At 51.2% G+C, this 17757-nt stretch overlaps 6 protein-coding genes across 6 annotated transcripts; 1 reads left to right on the top strand and 5 right to left on the bottom strand.

Moving 5' to 3' along the window:
- Positions 1-19: 19 nt before the first annotated feature.
- Positions 20-1907, bottom strand: TRIVIDRAFT_29821 (uncharacterized protein; the record flags this gene model as incomplete). The annotated part of the gene is made up of 3 exons (XM_014103651.1): positions 20-433; positions 492-795; positions 862-1907. 3 exons carry the CDS (start codon positions 1905-1907, stop codon positions 20-22), a joined length of 1764 nt encoding a protein of 587 aa, XP_013959126.1.
- Positions 1908-2951: 1044 nt separating this feature from the next.
- TRIVIDRAFT_31547 (uncharacterized protein) lies at positions 2952-5323 on the bottom strand (the record flags this gene model as incomplete). Its single annotated transcript, XM_014103650.1, has 2 exons — positions 2952-4737; positions 4971-5323. 2 exons carry the CDS (start codon positions 5321-5323, stop codon positions 2952-2954), a joined length of 2139 nt encoding a protein of 712 aa, XP_013959125.1.
- Positions 5324-9939: 4616 nt separating this feature from the next.
- On the bottom strand, positions 9940-10701 carry TRIVIDRAFT_29898 (uncharacterized protein; the record flags this gene model as incomplete). Its single annotated transcript, XM_014103649.1, has 2 exons — positions 9940-10214; positions 10317-10701. The coding sequence occupies 2 exons, from the start codon at positions 10699-10701 to the stop codon at positions 9940-9942; spliced, it is 660 nt and encodes a 219-aa protein (XP_013959124.1).
- Positions 10702-11224: 523 nt separating this feature from the next.
- On the bottom strand, positions 11225-13623 carry TRIVIDRAFT_72149 (uncharacterized protein; the record flags this gene model as incomplete). Its single annotated transcript, XM_014103648.1, has 3 exons — positions 11225-11646; positions 11707-12812; positions 12892-13623. The coding sequence occupies 3 exons, from the start codon at positions 13621-13623 to the stop codon at positions 11373-11375; spliced, it is 2112 nt and encodes a 703-aa protein (XP_013959123.1).
- Positions 13624-14720: 1097 nt separating this feature from the next.
- TRIVIDRAFT_72145 (myosin regulatory light chain cdc4) lies at positions 14721-15700 on the bottom strand (the record flags this gene model as incomplete). The annotated part of the gene is made up of 3 exons (XM_014103647.1): positions 14721-14997; positions 15088-15321; positions 15395-15700. 3 exons carry the CDS (start codon positions 15573-15575, stop codon positions 14969-14971), a joined length of 444 nt encoding a protein of 147 aa, XP_013959122.1.
- Positions 15701-16774: 1074 nt separating this feature from the next.
- TRIVIDRAFT_230042 (uncharacterized protein) lies at positions 16775-17428 on the top strand (the record flags this gene model as incomplete). The annotated part of the gene is made up of 2 exons (XM_014103646.1): positions 16775-16946; positions 17008-17428. The coding sequence occupies 2 exons, from the start codon at positions 16847-16849 to the stop codon at positions 17373-17375; spliced, it is 468 nt and encodes a 155-aa protein (XP_013959121.1).
- Between the last annotated feature and the right edge of the window lie 329 nt (positions 17429-17757).

Here is a 17757-nt window from a genome sequence, read left to right as displayed (position 1 = left end):
CAAAGATGAAACTTCGTTTCTACCACCTTTCCCAAAAGGTAGCCGGAAGTGTATTCCTCATGACGGCCCAGTGTCCAGCTGCGTTAGGATGCTGACCTTCTTTGACCTTATCTGTACCATTTCTAAACAGGAAACCCTCTTCACCACCTTTGCCATAAGAGAATATATCTCCGGGCAAAACCTCGTTCTGGGGCTTCAAGAAGTTGTGTCTAGAAGGACTGTTCAAGTAGTCCGCTTGCACCGGGTCACGAAACGTCAGTTCTCCATTGGCTTTGCGACAGAAGATTATCATATTGGTGAAATCCGAACCCATCTGGGCAATAGCTTTGTCGTCGGGTGGATTCTCCCGAAATAGGCGACATGTTGGAAAGTTTTGCAGGATAGTCCGCACGATAGATTTGGGATTTGGCAGCATCAGATCGCCCGCATAGTTCTAGTCTCTGAATTAGCCAACTCAGGTGTTTATAAAGGATAAAGCAAAAGATACGCACAATAGCAATGACTCCATCAGGCTTTAGCAGAGTGTAAAGGTTCTGGAAGAATTCAAAGGTGAACAAATCGATAGGCTCTACACCTCCCGTAAAAACATCATGAATAATGTAGTCATATATTTCCTTGGTTTCGTTGGCGGCTCTGTTGGTATACTTGATAGCATCTTCGATAACCGGTGGGTGGTTCTCCCTGAGCTGGAAATACTTTTGAGCAAATTCGTAAACTACAGGGTCAATCTCCACAAAGGTAGTCTCAATCCCATGAGACACGAGTGCAGATGGCGCTGTACCAATACCGAGACCACTAGCCACGAATGTAAGTCTCGTTGAGTGAACCATCAAACCAGGGTATAGAGGAAGCAACACTTACATAACCAGTGCCTTAGCATCGGCATCCGCAACTGGCACCTCTCTCTCAACTAGACGCACTGCTTCTAGCGTAACAAAGACAGCGTAGACAGGCTCGGTTACTTGATTGCCACGCCATTCCACCCAGTCGCCTCCCAGCAGGCTATGGTCAACTCGTAAAACTCGCATCTTGCTCTTCGTCTGCTCGACTACCGATATGTATCCTGTAATAGACTCCCTCCGGTCTAGAATCATCCAGTCATCGGCCATCAGGGTGGTGTTCAACAGCGCCGTTGCTGTTGGTGTAGACACATGGGGGTTGAACATGGCCGTATGTACCAATGCCGGGATTGCAAGGGCTAGATACTTGGAGGGCGCAAACACCGTATACGACCCAGCCAGGAGAATCTCCATGCCCATCCGCGTGTACCAAAACACTGTCCCAACATGCTTTTGCAAGAGCTTCTCAGCTATATGCTCTACCAGCTTGAACGTTCCCCAAGATCCAACGCCAGGAACAGCGTCTCCCAGGACCTTGGGCATCGAGCTCAGATCCACACCCTCCAGATTGTCCGCAACAGAAGCAGCCGTTAGGATTGCCAGTGGAACCAGAGTGATCCCTTCAGTCACGAGAGGACCATAGTCGGGCCCCAAAGTCTGACTGAACTGATACAAGAAGAACTGCATGACAGGCACATAAAGCGCCACCAAGGGGAGAAGCTGCTCCGTCTTCATGGGAAGCAACTGACGAAACGCCAGGTTGCCCGCCCAGCCAATGAAGCAGCCGGCCATCAACACCTTGGAATGCCATGTCGCCGCCGGTACCGAGCCATAGACGGGCGACAGTGCAAGCTGCGATGCGTTCGAGTACACGCCCAACAATGTCAGCAGCACCAGCGTCTTGACATAGAGCACCACCTGGCCAAGCACGCGATTGCTCCACGTGTCATTCTTGGCCTTGGACGCCAGATCCTTCAGCTCCCGCTCAAACCTCTCCGGCGTGAAACCCATTGACGTGTCTGTGGCATTGTCTCGAGGCGCCTGTTTGGCTTGTTTTAGGCGCGCCATCTTTGGCCTGTGAGATGAATGACCAATTGGCCAGATATAAAGAAATGGAAACTGGATTAAAGGTAGAAAGCGTAAGCAATGAGAAATAAGCAAGGGAAAAAAGCAAAGCAGCTTCAGATGGCCTGCATCTGAAGTGAATAATCGAATAGTACTGGCAATGGCTGTAGGCGTAAAATGAGGGTTTACGTCTCAACTGATGCCACCTGCCTCATGTAAAACATCTTGGGAGAACAAGGGGGTGCTTGGCGCTGTGGCGGTGCATATCGACTGACTGCATGGAACTGTGGCGCAACACCACCCTATTCGGGACAAGGAGCAACTCCGCTATAATACCAGGGCCGTGAGCAACCAAGAGAGATCTCGGGAGATCTAAGAGCAAGTAGCCTGAGCTTAATTATACGTCTGCATTATTACCTGGTTATGGAATGACTGTAATATTCATATTCTGAATAGTCCTTTACCGGAATGTCAGATAGAAAGCACATCAGATTGGGCGCATAGCACAAATGTCACGTCATCTTGCAGCAGGCGAGCACGCCATATTCGCATAAAATTGAAAGAAAAATGCCATCTTTAATAGACCATCACTCGTCCAGCAACCTCGTCAATCCGATTGCTTCATCCTAGCTTTGCAAAATCCATTCCATCACTTCCCTTTAAACGCCTTAGTTAAACACGTTCGGATCCCCGCTGGCCTCCGAGCGGGTATCTCCTCTACCGGCTCCCGTCAATGACATTATGCCGAAATAAACTTGTGAAAGAAAATAGACAAGACAGGTAAGAAAAAGTCAAGTATAAAAGAGGGGGAACAAGAAGAGAACCGTCAAACATAAAAGTCATCAAACTCCTCTATCGCGTCAGTGTGGGGAGGAAATGCAACACTAATACCAGAAGTGCCCACACACGACTGATGCCAAAATCATTCATTCGTTTCCAAATCGCATATTTCAAGCCGAAATGAGAAAAAGAAAAACAAGAAGAAAGGGGAAAGAGAGCAAAAAAATCGAAAATATATGCAATGTTGGCAACGCCTCTTCCAACTTTTTACATCGGTGTGGCATAATCGTCGTCCCCCATACCCTCGTCACTGCTCTCTGATTCACTACGGGGGCTCTGGGCATTGCTGACGTCTGTACTGGGCAAGTTGCTGAAGCTGCCCAAAATGTTGACTCCACCAGAATATGAGCTAGGCATAGACATGGCAGAGAAGTCTGCCATGCTGCCGGTGCGACTCATGGATGGCTTTTCCGGAAGCTGCTTCAAAAGACCGGTCGAAATATCCAACATCGTCATGGCGAATTCCGTCAGGCCTTTGCTCTGGCCCGGTTTGGAGCTGACCGACAGCGTCCAGCGATATTCACCGAGTCGACGCCTATACCACTCCGCCTCCTCTCGGCCCGGCGATGTCGCCCATAGCAAAGATCCAAACGTTCCGATGAGGGCAAAGTTGGTTTTCGAGGCGAAATACCAAAACGACTGGATGTGGTTTGGCATCAGTCGATTGACAAAATCCATGGCGGAAATCAAACGAGCCTTGGCGGCACTGCGGCAGATGTGCTGCACGTACGAGTCGACCGACGATGTGTTGGATGCTAGCGATCGAATAATGCGTCTATGGAGGGTAATTTCAGTTGCAAAGTACCCCAGGTGAAGATAGCCGATGCACGACAGCCTCGATGACATTTTGCTTGCCGAGTACGAATCCAACCGAATATTGGTAGGCAGCCCGCCATACCACTCCTTGAGCTTAAGCTGGATAGGTTTTGCCAGGGACAAGACCAGCTGTGTCCCTCCGTTGCCCGCGTTGGAGACAGTCTGCATGGCTTGCAGAGTATAAAAGGTGTCGAGGATCACAGAAAGAATCTCGGAGAGCTGCACGAATCGTGTAAAGACTAAGCGGCCTTTTTCTATGTCCTGGCGCTCCTCCTGGTCGTTCTCATCCCACTCAACATCGGGAAAGTCGTTGGCACGCAACGGTCGGACGGCCCAGTTGGAAGGGAAAATGTGAGACGGCCTTCCGTGGACGAGAGCACCCCATTTATCCTGCATGTACAGGGCCCAAGCCAGCCGCCTTCGCAGCCCCTTTTCCCACGGCGGAATCTTCCAGCCTGAGCAGTCCAGGTGGAGGCCAAGCTCTTGAGCAATGGCAACCAACTGCGCAGTAGGAGCCCACTGGTCACCCTCGGGTCGCTGTGAAAGAAGCAACCCGGCCTGGACTGTCGACAGCTTCGGTCGGTACATGGCGTCTTCGAGCGTAGTTCGGACGAGTCGTTCCAGCTCGCGCACGTCTGGGCGGGGAAGCTTGGACAGGTCATCGTGGTGATCCCACCAGTTGATGGCGAGGATATAGACGGCGGCGAGGATAGGTGGTGAGAATTCGCGATAGGATCGCTCATACTTTTCCATGAAGACGGTCTTCTGGATGATGGGCATTCCCGGGTGAACGACCCGGAAATACAGGTCAATGAGCTTGCGGCCATGGGGCGCCACAATGGCCTCGATGGCGTCTAGATCCTCAATTACATGGTCGTATCCGGGCGTGCTATGGTCTGGCAGCATGAGAAAGGTGTCCGAGTCGCTGACCTTGCGGAGGGTGCCGCGGGCCAGAAGGCTCTCGTCATGCGTGTCAAACGGAGAGAGGTTAATGAGAGAGGGCTCGAAATCTGTCGTGGGGCCGATATACTGGCTGTATCGGTCGTCCTGAAGACCTAGCGTCCGCTTGAGCATGGTGGGGCCACCGACATTGGCCATGTCTTCCAAGAAAGAACTGCTGGCAGCGGTGCTGGAGAGGCTCGAGTTGTGATTTCTGCGGCTGGGGATACCGGGGGAGCTAAAAAACCAATCATGTGTCAGATGGCTATGCAACGTGGGACGGTCTTTTGGCTGCGAGGAACAGGACAGGGCGGGATCATGTGGTGGAACGAGTCGAAGCGAGACAATCCGGCACGGGGGGGAAGAAGGAGAAGCAGAGCAAAAACAGAGCAAAGCAGAGCAAGGCAAGGCAAAACAAGGCAAGGCAAAGCAAAACAAGGCAAGGCAAAAAGGCACAAGATCAATACTGACCCTCTCTTGACGCTTTCATCGGCAGAGTCCCCGTTAAGCTTCCTCTTACGGGTCTGAGGGCTCGGCGACACTAGCGAGCATTCAGTGCCGTTGAGCTGACAGGGCATACAGCCATCGTCATCCTCGGCCACGGTACACCTGGTGCCAGAGAATCGACAGGCCTGGCACGGGGGAGCGGCAGCCCCAAGAAACGAGCCGGAGTCGATGGAGCCCCTGCCATGCAGGCTCGCGGGGCCTATCTCGAACCTGTGGGAGCTGTTCTGGCGGCGTGGGAGTGGGAGTGGCTCCGGCCGAGGAGGTTTGGGAGCGATGGCGATTGGCGCCGTGCGCTGGATAGGAGCGTCATGGGCCATGGCTGGGCCAGTTAGGATGAGCACCGGCTGGTGCTCGTGCGGATGGGTATGCGCGTGTAGTATGATAGATTAGCGATAGATACTACTAAGGTCTGTATGCAGATACTCCGTAGCAGGTATTGTATTATGCGCTGCGTATAGGTAAGTCAACGCTGGAGATAAGTAAAGGCAGATACGAAAACGCCTCTCCAGGGCTTGCTAATCTTCAAGATGGATAGATAGCAGCCGTAAACTGGGGGAAGCGGGGGATAAGAAACAAGAGCTTGCGGGAGGCTGCGTGACAAAACAGCCCCCGGAGATGCAAAAGTGATGCTATTCGCTGCCCCAAGACTGGACGAAGGAGGCTCCCCACGCCTGGCAACTCGGGTATGACGCAACACGTCAAAGGCTGAAGCTTGAGTCCAATGCTGGATGAGGACGGACGAGTGTCTCTCGGGTCGCCCGATAACGGAAACGGCGGAGAGATAAGGGGATGGTAAAGCCAAAGCAGCGGTTGGTCAACTGTAACAGATCGGCCCTTGTTGCTTTTTTTGTGGGTGTCCGTGATAAGGTTGCTGAAAAAGGGCGTGGCGCTACTGTTTAGTCCGAAGCAGATAAGGAGCACGAGCAAGACTGGTCGACGACCCGGTCGCTGGTACCCGCCAAAGACGGCCTTTTTCGAGCAGCAGGATGGGATTGGGGGAGGAAGTAAACAGATGACAGCCAGATTAGGAGGAGATACGCGTTTGGGGAACTTGAGTTCAGGTGATGATGGTGGCCAGGATGAGATAGGCTTTGGTTATCGGCGTCATTTGAACCGGGGGTACCGAGTATAAAGCTGGAGAAAGCACCACCTCGCAGGCCTTTTTTTTTTCTGTTCCCTTCCTAGATCGACTTCATCAAGCTGATGTTCTTAGGATTCTGGCGGAGAGCATCAGGCCAAGTTTGGACCAGCCAAGATACGTAGAGGGTGGCGGTGGTATCAGCAGATGCCTTAGCTATGTGCGAAGGATATGACAGATGATAGACAGGCCAAGAGCAGCAGCTGAACGGACGGGCCGGGAGAAAGGCGAGATCTAAGAGGCTGAATAGCCACGCCGCAGCTCGTTTCTTGAGTCTTCCTTGTCGTGTCTGTGGCTTCCGAAAACGACCGATGACTAGCTGAGGGAAAAGATAAGTGAGAGGGTGAGAGAGTTCTAAGAATGAGCGAGAAGAAGGACGTAAAGATGAGGATAGACAAATGACATGTGCTTCCCCAGACCAGGGCTACCCTTTTTACCGGAACGGACCCAGTGTGGATGGATTGTCACACAAGCGATGGGACGCTTTAGGCCGGTCCCTCGCCGATGCTAGTGAGAGACTTCGGCTTGAGCCAACCCAACCACGGCGGTTTGTAAAATGGCGTTTGCTTGGCGATCTCGAGCCCGGAAGGCGGACTAGGCAAAGGGGCCTCTTTTTCGTTCAATAAAGGGCGCCGCCACCGACCAGCCGTGGCTAGAGCAGGCAGCTACCAAAACGTAAGAATGATGATGCTCGAAGCTGATTTGGTTGAGCGTCGAGTGATAAGAATGCAGAATGCAGCCAGCCCGGGTAAGACGAGACAAGCATCAGCAGCAATTCAACGCGATGCAATGCAATGGATGGCTCGATGCTCGCCCAAGTACGGAGTACCTGAGATATCGCTCGCTAATCGCGCTGCTGGCGGGTCACTATTACTCAACGTCTTACCTTGCTGCCCAGGTACTCAGTACATACAGGTGCTGAGCTAGCAAGCAGTGCTGAGGCTAGATTCATGTGGATGGGATGGGATCCGTCGCTGTGTGGGATGCAATACTACAGACTCGACTCACATGTACGAGGCATGCTTACAAAGTACGACGTCCAAAACTTTGTACGGAAAATGCTCAACAGGAATCCCGGTGGCACAGCAGCATCCTCAATGCTTGGCACAATTAAAACTCAAATTGTTTAATTCTCAGTGTCACACCACGCATACAGTAGAAGCATTGAGAAGTCAATCTTCTAGGGTCACCTGCAGCTACCGTGAAAACTGAGATAGAATGAAACATATGCTATTCACTTCATCCCCCTTTTTCCAGCATCCGACTCAAAGAAATCGAGGTGCCTGGAGCCCACAAAAGTGTCTCGGTGGCATTTTGTGAGTGTTTCCGAACGCCTGGTTTCAGGTCCTGAGCTTTTTGTGTTTCTCCCCGAGAGCCTAGTGCTTGCACGGAGTATTATCCCTATGCCTAGCATAAGAACGGGGTATCCCAAGAGGCCAACGGAGATGGGCCCATCCGAAGGCCATCCGAAGACCACTTGTAATAATGAATGCTAATACTCCGTACGAGTACACGTACAGTACCAAAGTACTCTATACAAAGCACGCATGAGATGAGATGCGATGCGATGCAACGCATTGATTTGCTCTGCCCGTGATTGGTACCAGGTACGAGCACCCGTGCAGTGCAGAGCAGCAGCTTCCAATGTCTCAGTCTCATTGCTTTAGTCACCCCGAATAAATCAGGGTCCAAATGCATCCGTCTGTCGTTGCGAGTGGGGACGGGCGCAGGTATGCGATACCGACGCCGTTTCTGCTAGTTAATCGGGCCTGCAACCTTGTCTTATCTGTGACGGATCAAAATTAATAACGGCTGGAGATAAAGCTGCGCTTGGCGCTGTATGTACAGGGTACGGCCGAGAAAGAGCGCTAGAGTAATATTTCCGTGTTGCATGTACGTCACCGCCGTGCATTTTAGCCCGTTTGGATGCCTCCCCACCAAACTGGAGATCAGATTTGGTGGGCATTGAGTCAAGCAAGATGTGTTTTTGCGTTGTCGCCGGCCCAAACAGGCAGCTTCGGGAAAGAGGGCGTCGGGACCGTCTAGTGTTAATGATGGATACAGGAACTAGGTAATTAGGTAGATATTATTACCGAGTTATTTGTACCTGGGAGGCTGCATTGGCCAACGACCGTCGACGTTTTTCAAAGCATGAATGAAGCAGCAGCCTTGTCGTTGTCAGCTGCTGATCTACCTACCTATCTTTGGGCCGAATCAATCAACGCGTGCCTGATAATAAGCCCGAAAAAAATAAATAATAAGCAATAAGCAATAAAGGCAGCATTGCATTGGTTCCGCTAGCAACAAACACAAATTGAAAACAAGCTGCGGCTCGTGCTATTACCAAATGGAAAACCACTCGTGCTGCAGGCCCTGAATACCTCTCACGTAATGGCCACGGCTCGCGTTCAGCCCCCCGGGCCATCTCAGGTGGCATGTCACCACCACTCCATTCACGTCGGCATCTGCTACTGCATCTTGATTCAGCCTCATTGGGTGGTTTTGGCAGCATATCTCGTGCCAGTGGCGCCCGCCTCGTACAGACAGAGGCACAGGCGCCAAGGCACGTTAGCCGAGCTCCGGAGGTTGCAATTTGCGAGAATTATTATACAAGTATTTGTATTCTTGTCTTGTCTTGTCTTCATCAGACGAAGCTCGCTCTGCTGCTGTGTATTTCTCTCCCCCCCTGCTCTCCCCGTTCCTCATCACTTCATGCAACGAGACGCCGGAACGAACGAGCAACGAAAATAGCTCGGCTCGTCGCCCCAAACCCCCTGCCCGCGCAATACACGTGCCCCCCACACAATCATCGAAACTCCCCGTTTTGCGGCCTTTTTGGCTCTGGCATATCCAATCGAGCGCGCCAACCGTCACGCTTTCTAATATCGCAAGGCCGCAGAGAACACGTAACAAAATGTTTACAAGCCGTGCTAGCGAACCCGCGCGGCCAAACTTTTTTTTTTTTTTTCATTATTGCTTTTATTTCTCCTTGGTCCGTCTTCGGTCGTCTCCGCGAACCTTTTTTAGTCCACGTAGCAACGGCCCGTTCTTGTTTCAACCCGGCTCCAATCGTGCCCATCGCAAAGTTCCCTCCGTGCAGCGTTGGATCGCCGCTCCCAAGCTCAAGCGAGGGGCCGTCGAGGGCGTCCAAGTGACTCAGTAGACGTCATATGCATGAGGATGTGCTCGATCAAGACAAATGTTTCAGTCGACAAAAGTGCTGCTTGGCTTTTTTTTCTCGCAGACGCATTGGCATGCATCTTTTCGGTGCTGCTCCCCTCCCTCACGCGATCTAGGAAGCGGCCCGCAGCTATGATGAGATGACACTACGTAACGAGATTTGGCTCTCCCGCGCTCGTCTGCTGATTTGGAGAGCCCAGACCGCACGTTTGACGTGATTAAACACGGCCGTTTGGATTGCAATTATCCCGATCCCGGAATCGACATTCTCCGTTCCCTCGGTTCATCGCCATCCATCTGTAGCATCGAGGCCACGACTCAGTCAGTGTTAGATGCCTTCAGCTGAACATGCCATTCCCCCGTGGAGAAGATCGATACGTGTAGACAGGTTCCCCCAATCAGGCTATATGCCACGTGCATGTGGGGATTCCGCCAATGATGCAACTCGTGAGATGCTGTGCTTTCCAGCCGTGTAAGCTTGATGCTGATCTATCAAAGAATCGATAAGACAGGTATCAAGCCACAAGATGAGAGTCCTTCCCTTCTATAATTTGGCAACATACATTTCAACACTTCTATTTCACACTTACAGCCTTGTACAATTAAACCTCCCCTTCACGACGCTGCCACTGCGCCCTTCGGCGGCACCCACACCATGCACTTCTCTTCATAAAATTCCGTAGGCTCGCTCGACCCTCGAGGCGGCAGCATCATCGACAGCTCATCTTTAATCTCAAACCCCATCTTTTGGTAAAATGTCACGGCATTCATCGTAGCCTCCAACACAAGAGGGAGACCGTCTGCCGCGGCAAGGTCCTGAACCTTGCGCAGAAGCAATGACGCAGCGCCGCGCCCAGCCCAGCGAGGATCCGTGCAGAGATATGTTGGATCTATCGAAACCTTATTGTTAGCAGCCGATCAAATCAAAGCATTTCTGCTCTTCCCCCAATATGCCCAAGTAAAATAGCAATGAAATCAGAAAATAAACTCACGGTAATATGCCGCTTCCTCTCCAACAGCCCTATTCCTCACCCTCTCCGTCAACGCTGCATACGGATCCAAATACTCCCCCCTCGCAACATCCGGCCACTCCTCCTCAACTTGATGCTGCTGCTCCCCCTCGCCAGGCCTATGAACCAGCCACTTGACAAAACTCACCACCTCCCCCGTCTCCCCGTCCTTCGCAACCAGTACCCCCTTGTCCCCGTCTCGCAGATGCTCCAGCGTGTTCCTCTCCAGCCAGGAGTGGAAAAACTGCAGGCCCTCGGGACTCGGGAACTGTGCGTGCGTAAGGAGGTTTTCGTCCATGGCCCTCAGATGCACCGTTGATACCGCAGGGGCTTCGGCTTCGGACGGCGCGCAGATTATAAGTGACATTGTGATTGTGCTTTTTTTCCTCTTTTGGCGGGATTATGTTATCGATGCATTGATTCGTCCATTCATCGGTTTATCCCAACGCTCATCACAGCCCCTTCATGCAAACAAAACACCGTATAGCAAGAACACAGACATTGAATATCACGACTGCAACATGTGGAAACTTCTTCATCCAATCAACAGAGAAAGGTACGTACTCACGATCCACCTGAATGGCAGAGCTGCACGTGCTCCCTCCCAAAAATACGCCTCCTTCCAAATCTCCACTTCTTTGAACCCCCACGATCCAAGCCATCTTCCCACAAATCTCACAGCCTGTATAATATGAAAAATCCCGCTGCTATTTTAACCAATGGATTGCGACCTTAGCTCAGCTGGGAGAGCGTCAGACTGAAGTTCCAACTTCAATCACCTGATATCTGAAGGTCGTGTGTTCGATCCACACAGGTCGCAATTTTTTGTCTTTTTGGCACTCGATCAAGCTGAGATCACTGCGAATAAGGTCAAAAAGAAGCGGTCGGTTAATGAAATGAATGATCTATATATATATATATATATTAGGGTGATGATATATATAGTCCTCATTGTTTTGCCAGTGTATGTGTCTTGCCTTCTTTTGTATTTGTATAATACGAATGCCAACTATCTAGGTAGCATCTAGTGTGCAACACTTATTTGACAGCAATGCCCAATTCTTCGTAAAACGCCTCGGTGCTAGGCTCTCTGCCCAAAAACTCCTTCAAAAACTCCATCTCTTCGATGCTGCCGCCACGTTCCAGCACAGTGCTGCGGTATCGTCGGCCTTCTTTACCGTCCATTGGGTTCTTCTTGAAGAAGGAGTGGAACATGTCCAACGAGAAAACTTCAGAATAGAGGTAGCCATAGTAGCCGGCGTCATAACCGCCAAGGAAGTGGCCAATGGTGGCATATCGGTTGCCCCATTCCCTATCACAAGTTAGTTATGAGCCACGCAATCGAGTGGAAAAGAGGAGGGGGGGGTCATACATATTTTCACCGGCATCCTCCGGGCCCTTGATGCCCGAAATATCGTGACGAAGCTGGTTCCAAAGCTTGCCGTAGTGCGTAGTCTTGGCTTCCTCGTTGCTCTTCGGTCCATGGACGGTCATGTCAAAGGTACCGATAACGAGCTGAGACAGCGCGCCGATTGCCGAGTTGAGATGCTTGGTCTTGACCAGCTTCTCTACAAGCTCGTCGGGGATGCTTTCACCCGTCTCCCAGTGCTTTGACAGCGACTTCAAGACACTTGGTGTCCAGCACCAGTTCTCAAGCATCTGAGAGGGTGCTTCAACGAAATCGGCCACTGTGGCGGTTCCGTGGGTATAGCTGAAACGAGATCGGCCAGCGAGGTCATGGATACCGTGGCCAAGTTCATGGAAGAAGGTAACGACTTCATGGTGCTTGAGCAGCGACGGCTTGGTTGCCGTTGGCTTGCTAAAATTGCACACCAGGGAGGTCGATGGGTAGCTTCTCTTTCCATCGACGGTAAGGAAGCCCGGCTCGATTCCAAAGTTTGCATAATGCCCGTACTTGTTGTCTCTGGGGAAGAGATCAAGGTACAGGTAGCCGCAGAATTCACCACCCTTGGCTGGCTCATCCCAAACGCTGTAGACGATGACGTCTTCATGCCAGGAGATGTCTTCAGCTTTGCCACTTGGGCTCAGCCGCGCTCGATCTTCCGGTCCGAGCTCAACAAAGACAAAGCCAAAGATTTCTTCAAAAATCTTTAGCATGCCGGCGAATGTTGATTCTGCTGGGTAATACTGTGAGATTGCGACCTCGTCTACGCTGTACTCCTTCTCCTTCATGATCCTCGAGTAGTAAGCGGTATCCCACATATAAAAGTTGCCGTCAAAGGGGATGCCGCGCTCTTCGTAGTCCCGCTTCTTGTATTCCAGGAGCTTCTGGACTTCCTTCTCACCACCAGGGGCCAGGCGAGTTCGCAGGTCGCCCAAAAACTCGTTTACACGTGCCGGTGACTTGGCCATCTTCTCCTCAATCCGGAGGCTGGCATGGTTCGGGTAGCCCAAAAGTCGAGCAGCTTCATCTCGAAGGTCCATGATTTGGGAGAAAATCTCAACATTGTTGTTTACCTAGACACGCCGCGTCAGTAAAAGGTTCATCGATAGTCACAGCCCTTGTAGGGGGAAAAGTGATGTGCTATGCTCATACCTTGTTGGCCTCTGCAATAACATATCTCCGTCTGGTATTTTCGTGTATGGCATATTTACCCAGGGGGGTAAAGTGGTTGTATTTGAAAGTAACCTTCACCTTTCCTTCGTTTTCGCCGGTTCCTTTTTCGAGTGTGTCGACATCAATGTCATCCTTGGGCACTCCCTCGAGCTCCTGGGGGGTAAACCAGACTCCACCCTTTTCCTCGTTGAGATTCTTCTTTCCCTGGATACAGAGTTGACTAAGACGCTTCTGGATCTCCTTGAAGCGGTCTCTCTTCTCGCCGGCTGGAAGAAGCAGGCCATTGCGGATGTATTTTTGACGTTCCTTCTCCAGGATATGGAGCGACTCTTTGTCCAAGTTTTGGGAGGCTCGCGTGGCATAAGCCGCGTCCACTAGCTTGAACACATCCTCTCGCATCTTTGCCTCAATATAGAAATCGTTCAGGAGCTCTTCCGCCTTGGTGGAAGCTTCTCGGAGGGACTCGTTTGTCGATACATGCTGATAAAAGGTCAGGATGTTCTGGGGGCCCGAGGAATCGTTGCCATCAATGAGGATGGGCTTCAGAGTGTTGTCGAAGGTGGCAGTCTCGGGGGTCACGCTGGCAACGATTTGATCCAAAACACTCTTGCTCTGCTCAGCGCTCTTCTTGGCATCGGCCAGGATGGACTCAGCCGTGGCCGTAAACACAGGCGGTCGCTGCGGCGGAGTTCGATACTGCTCGGGAGCCATGCTGCTGGTGGTCAAGAGGCGACGATATGACGGAAGTCGAGTTATTCCTTGCAGCCGTACGTGACTCGCAAGAGAGTTGAGGCGCAGAAGAGCTCGTTGGGAAGCCAGGGTTGCGGCGAGAAGGAGCACGAGGAGAGAGAGGAGGAGAAGGAGGGGCTTTATGGCACGAGGTCGCTCCAGCTCGATGACGGGCGGTTCTTACGTACGAAGTACAAGCTGGCCGGAGATTCTGTCCCAAATTGGCCCGCTTGGACTGCAGGACGTATGACAGCGTGATGTTGGCTCAGCCTACCAGAACGGCGGAAATTGAGTGCTGGTGAGGGGTAGGTAGAGTGATGCCCAGAGACGAGACCGTTGACGCGGCAGGACGCGGCTCTCGCTGGAACAGTGTGAATTGAGCGCCCAGATCGAAAACGTCAATTGTGCTGGTTGTATTATTGCATTGTGCTACGTTTGTATGTACTGTTATGTTATATTGTTTTGCATTGTCTTGTTTCTTTAGCGCCGGTAAATGACTGCTTGTTTCGGCAGCCATGGGGAATATGGCGTCAATCTCGTAGCCATTATACTTTACAGAAGGCCATCAATGAGACTAAGATACCTAGTAGAAGGTAGCTTAGTAGATTCTAACGGCCCCGATCAAAGCTAAATTTACAGAGGGAAAAGTTGCCGAGACAGTAAAGAACCAAAGTAGAAGGTAATTTCAGTGTTGTTTATTCTGTTCTGAATTGCCACCTATTGTATGCACTTACTGACGAGGGCAATTGAATTCAGCTTAGGCAGTGTTATTACCACATGCCAATAAGCTCTGCTGTCTTGGAGTGACCTTATCCGGCAGGTGGTGAGCCGCTAAACCCAACCGCATCGCGGGGTTGCTCCGCCAGGGAAAAGGATCGAGGGGAAATCCATTAGCTTTGCAAGCGGACTATTACTACATGCAAGTTCTAATGGTTGCAACAATATTGATAGATACCCAGGTAGCTGCATATATTACTAATGGGTAGGGAATAGCTTTAGAGCTGCCTACGTCGTCAACATGTATGAAACAATCGCCCACTACCTGTCCAGGTAGCGGCCACCTTCAAATCGAGTAAAATGCGCAGATAACATGGAATGATTCAAGAAGCTTGCTCGGCCGACTCACGGTGCCCTCCAAGCACCAATACATATCCATATAGCTACGGTAGCAAACAAAGCCTACGGCCATCCCGTACAAAAGAAAAATTCATCAATCCCAAGCATGCCCAATTCCACTGCCATAATCAAAACAAACACATAGCAACGCCATCCCGTTCGCAGATGCAAGAAGATGCCACCGGGTTAGGTTCTTCATACAAGGGGAATCTTAGTTGGCGAGAATAGTTCGGACAAGATCTGCGGATAAACAAGCGCACGGTCAGCAAGCCGGATGTGATAAAGGGAGAGAGATATGTAGGTGAAAATGCAATGCCAGCGATGGCTCACCTGTGTAGTTGATCTGGCCAGAGCTGGTGTCCACAGCCTTGAGCAGCTCGTCGACCTCCTCCTCCGTCATCTTCTCGCCCAGGTTGGTCAGGATGTACTTGAGCTGGCCGACGCCGATAAAGCCCGTCATGTCTTTGTCAAACACTTGGAAGCCACGGCAGTATTCTTCGGGCTCGCCAGGGTCGCGGAAGCCGCCTGGTCGGTTCAGGATGCGCTGGAAGGCCTCAAAGTCAACTATAGGGGGGGAACACAAGTCAGCACAACTGCGCATTCGGACAAACGGCGACGGGAGAAGTGCGAAACCTACATTCACTTCCAAGGCCCTTCTCGAGCTCCTGGATCTCGGCCAGCGTGGGGTTCTGGCCGCATGCTCGCAGCAGGTCGCCGAGCGAGTCGATGGCACAGCGACCGTTGCCGCGCTTGTCGAACAGGGCGAAAGCCTCCTTGTAGTTGGTCGAGGCCTGGGAGTCAAACTGGTTAGAAGCCATGTTTTTTTCCTTTTTCTGCTTCGTTTTTTCTCGCTTAAAGTGTGCAAATGCCGGGCTGAAGCGCAAGTCTATCGAATGCGACCGAGTGGTGTAGCTTCTCTCGCAGCAGGAAACGGGGGAAAGCAGTTTGTTTTGGGGATATTTGGCTTTCGAGTTGCGCGCAAAACGGGAAGCAACAGGTGCTGGCGAATCATGTGCGGCGCCAGCACCCAGACAAACTCGGGCCGGCCTTGTTTACATCGAGCGGTGCTGGGGCAACTCACCATTGTGATTGGTGTCTTAGTGCTTTGTCAGATGGGACTGTCTCTGTGTTGCTGTCGCAAAGTCGGTTCAGCACGCGTCTTCCAAAAACGTCGGCAATGATGTCTTTCGGACTCAACAATGATGCAAAGACGAAAATGACAACAAGAGGTCGGCGTCTCCTGACATTGATGCCCCACTGGGTCCCCTTGCCTGGTTCTGACGGGGCAACGAGTCAATAGTCGGCATCGCAGCCAATCGACCTGTCGCTTGTCGGGAGGCGGTCTGTATAATTAGGCGGCGTAGTGGACGGATGATTTGCTTGGCTTATGCCGTGCATTGCGTCTCATAACACGCTATGCTCTGGTTATGCATCCATTTTGCATGTATAGCCGCAGATTACCAAGAACAGCACAGGACCAGGGTTTTCAAACAGACGTCGTCTCACTATCGCAGGCGCCTACACTCGAGAGTGCTGCAATTTCTCTTTAGAACCCAAGAGCGGGCATCAGGCCAAGGATAACAACACGCAGATAGCAAGCTCGTGGGAATTTCACAGGGCATTATAAACACAGGGCCCTCCTCGTTCCTTCATATCCAACTCGCAATTGAATATATTCCACACGAGAAATAACATGGCCGTAATGATCCATCACCAACTCTGCGCTTCTAACCCTGTAGCTGCCTACCCTGTAGTTGAATGTGTCCTCTCGAGCGCCGCAGAATCGTCTCGAATCAACAGCAAACGACTCGTCTAACCACCAACTTTACCCAAACAAGATAGTTAATTACGGTCTCAATAGATTGTTATCTATGCCGTTCACCCGCCGATGCTACCATGGAGTGCCATCCCGATAAACCTCAAAAATGTCATGTTCCGACAATCAACCGATGAGGACTTCTTGTGAAGAATCACGTCAGCTAGTCGGGCCCGGTGCTTAGAAATATTCTCATGAAGAATAATCACTCTCAACCGAATTAATTCACAAGGAAACACCTCTCTTCGACCAAATCACACAGTTACAGAAACCATGGCTGCAGTTACTGAGGCCACAGCGAAGCGCTTCTTCTCGTCCCCCTTCTTCGCAGTTGTGGGAGCTAGCTCCAACCCCGCCAAATTTGGTCACAAAGGTCCAACACAAGCCCCTCCTTTGATATCAGGACAACTCTCTGACTGGTGATTGTCTTATAGTTCATGCCTGGTATCTGAACCATGACCTGCCCGTCACTGCCATCAACCCAGCATCCAAGACAGTCACGGTGAATGACGAGGATTATCCCACAGTGCCGGATGTCAAGTCGCTGCCGAAGCCGACGGAAACGTCCGTTTCCATCATTACTCACCCCGGCATCACCCTCAATGTCCTTAAGGAAGCCAAGAGCGTCGGCATCCCTGCAATCTGGCTGCAGCCCGGCACTTTTGACAAGGAAGTTCTAGATTTCGCCCTGGCAGACGGAACTTTTGAGGCTGTCGTCTACGGAGAAGGAGGGCGAGGCTCTGAGGGTTGGTGCGTCCTTGTTGATGGCGGAAAGGCTTTGAAGGATGCTGGAAAGTTGTAGTGTAGCATGGTAATTGAGATGGATCCTTTCTAATTGAATCGCTATCTGTTGTCATTATGCCTGCCCTCTGTTGAACTCACGTTGGTGCTACTATTTTGGTGGACTGAATGAAACTAGAGAAGAGGTGACTCTGAAGGCGCCTCATCTGGTTATTTTCGATGACTACATAGAATATCGAAAACAACCATCAATCTGCCAATGAAATCAAAACAAACTCAAGCAGGTAGGTACTATACCAAAACTACATGAACCAATGGTCAGTCATTCGACATTACAGACCTGCCTCTTCGACGGACCAGAGAAGGTACTTTAAGTATACCTTATCCTCCGAGCAAATCCAACCCAGACTAAGTATCTTATAAGTACCTGAAGATTACATAAG

Source organism: Trichoderma virens, assembly GCF_000170995.1.
Source record: "Trichoderma virens Gv29-8 chromosome Unknown TRIVIscaffold_4, whole genome shotgun sequence".
NCBI classification, from domain to species: domain Eukaryota; kingdom Fungi; phylum Ascomycota; class Sordariomycetes; order Hypocreales; family Hypocreaceae; genus Trichoderma; species Trichoderma virens.
Note: the sequence above shows the minus strand (reverse complement) of the source record. Positions and strands in the feature narration are given on the sequence as shown.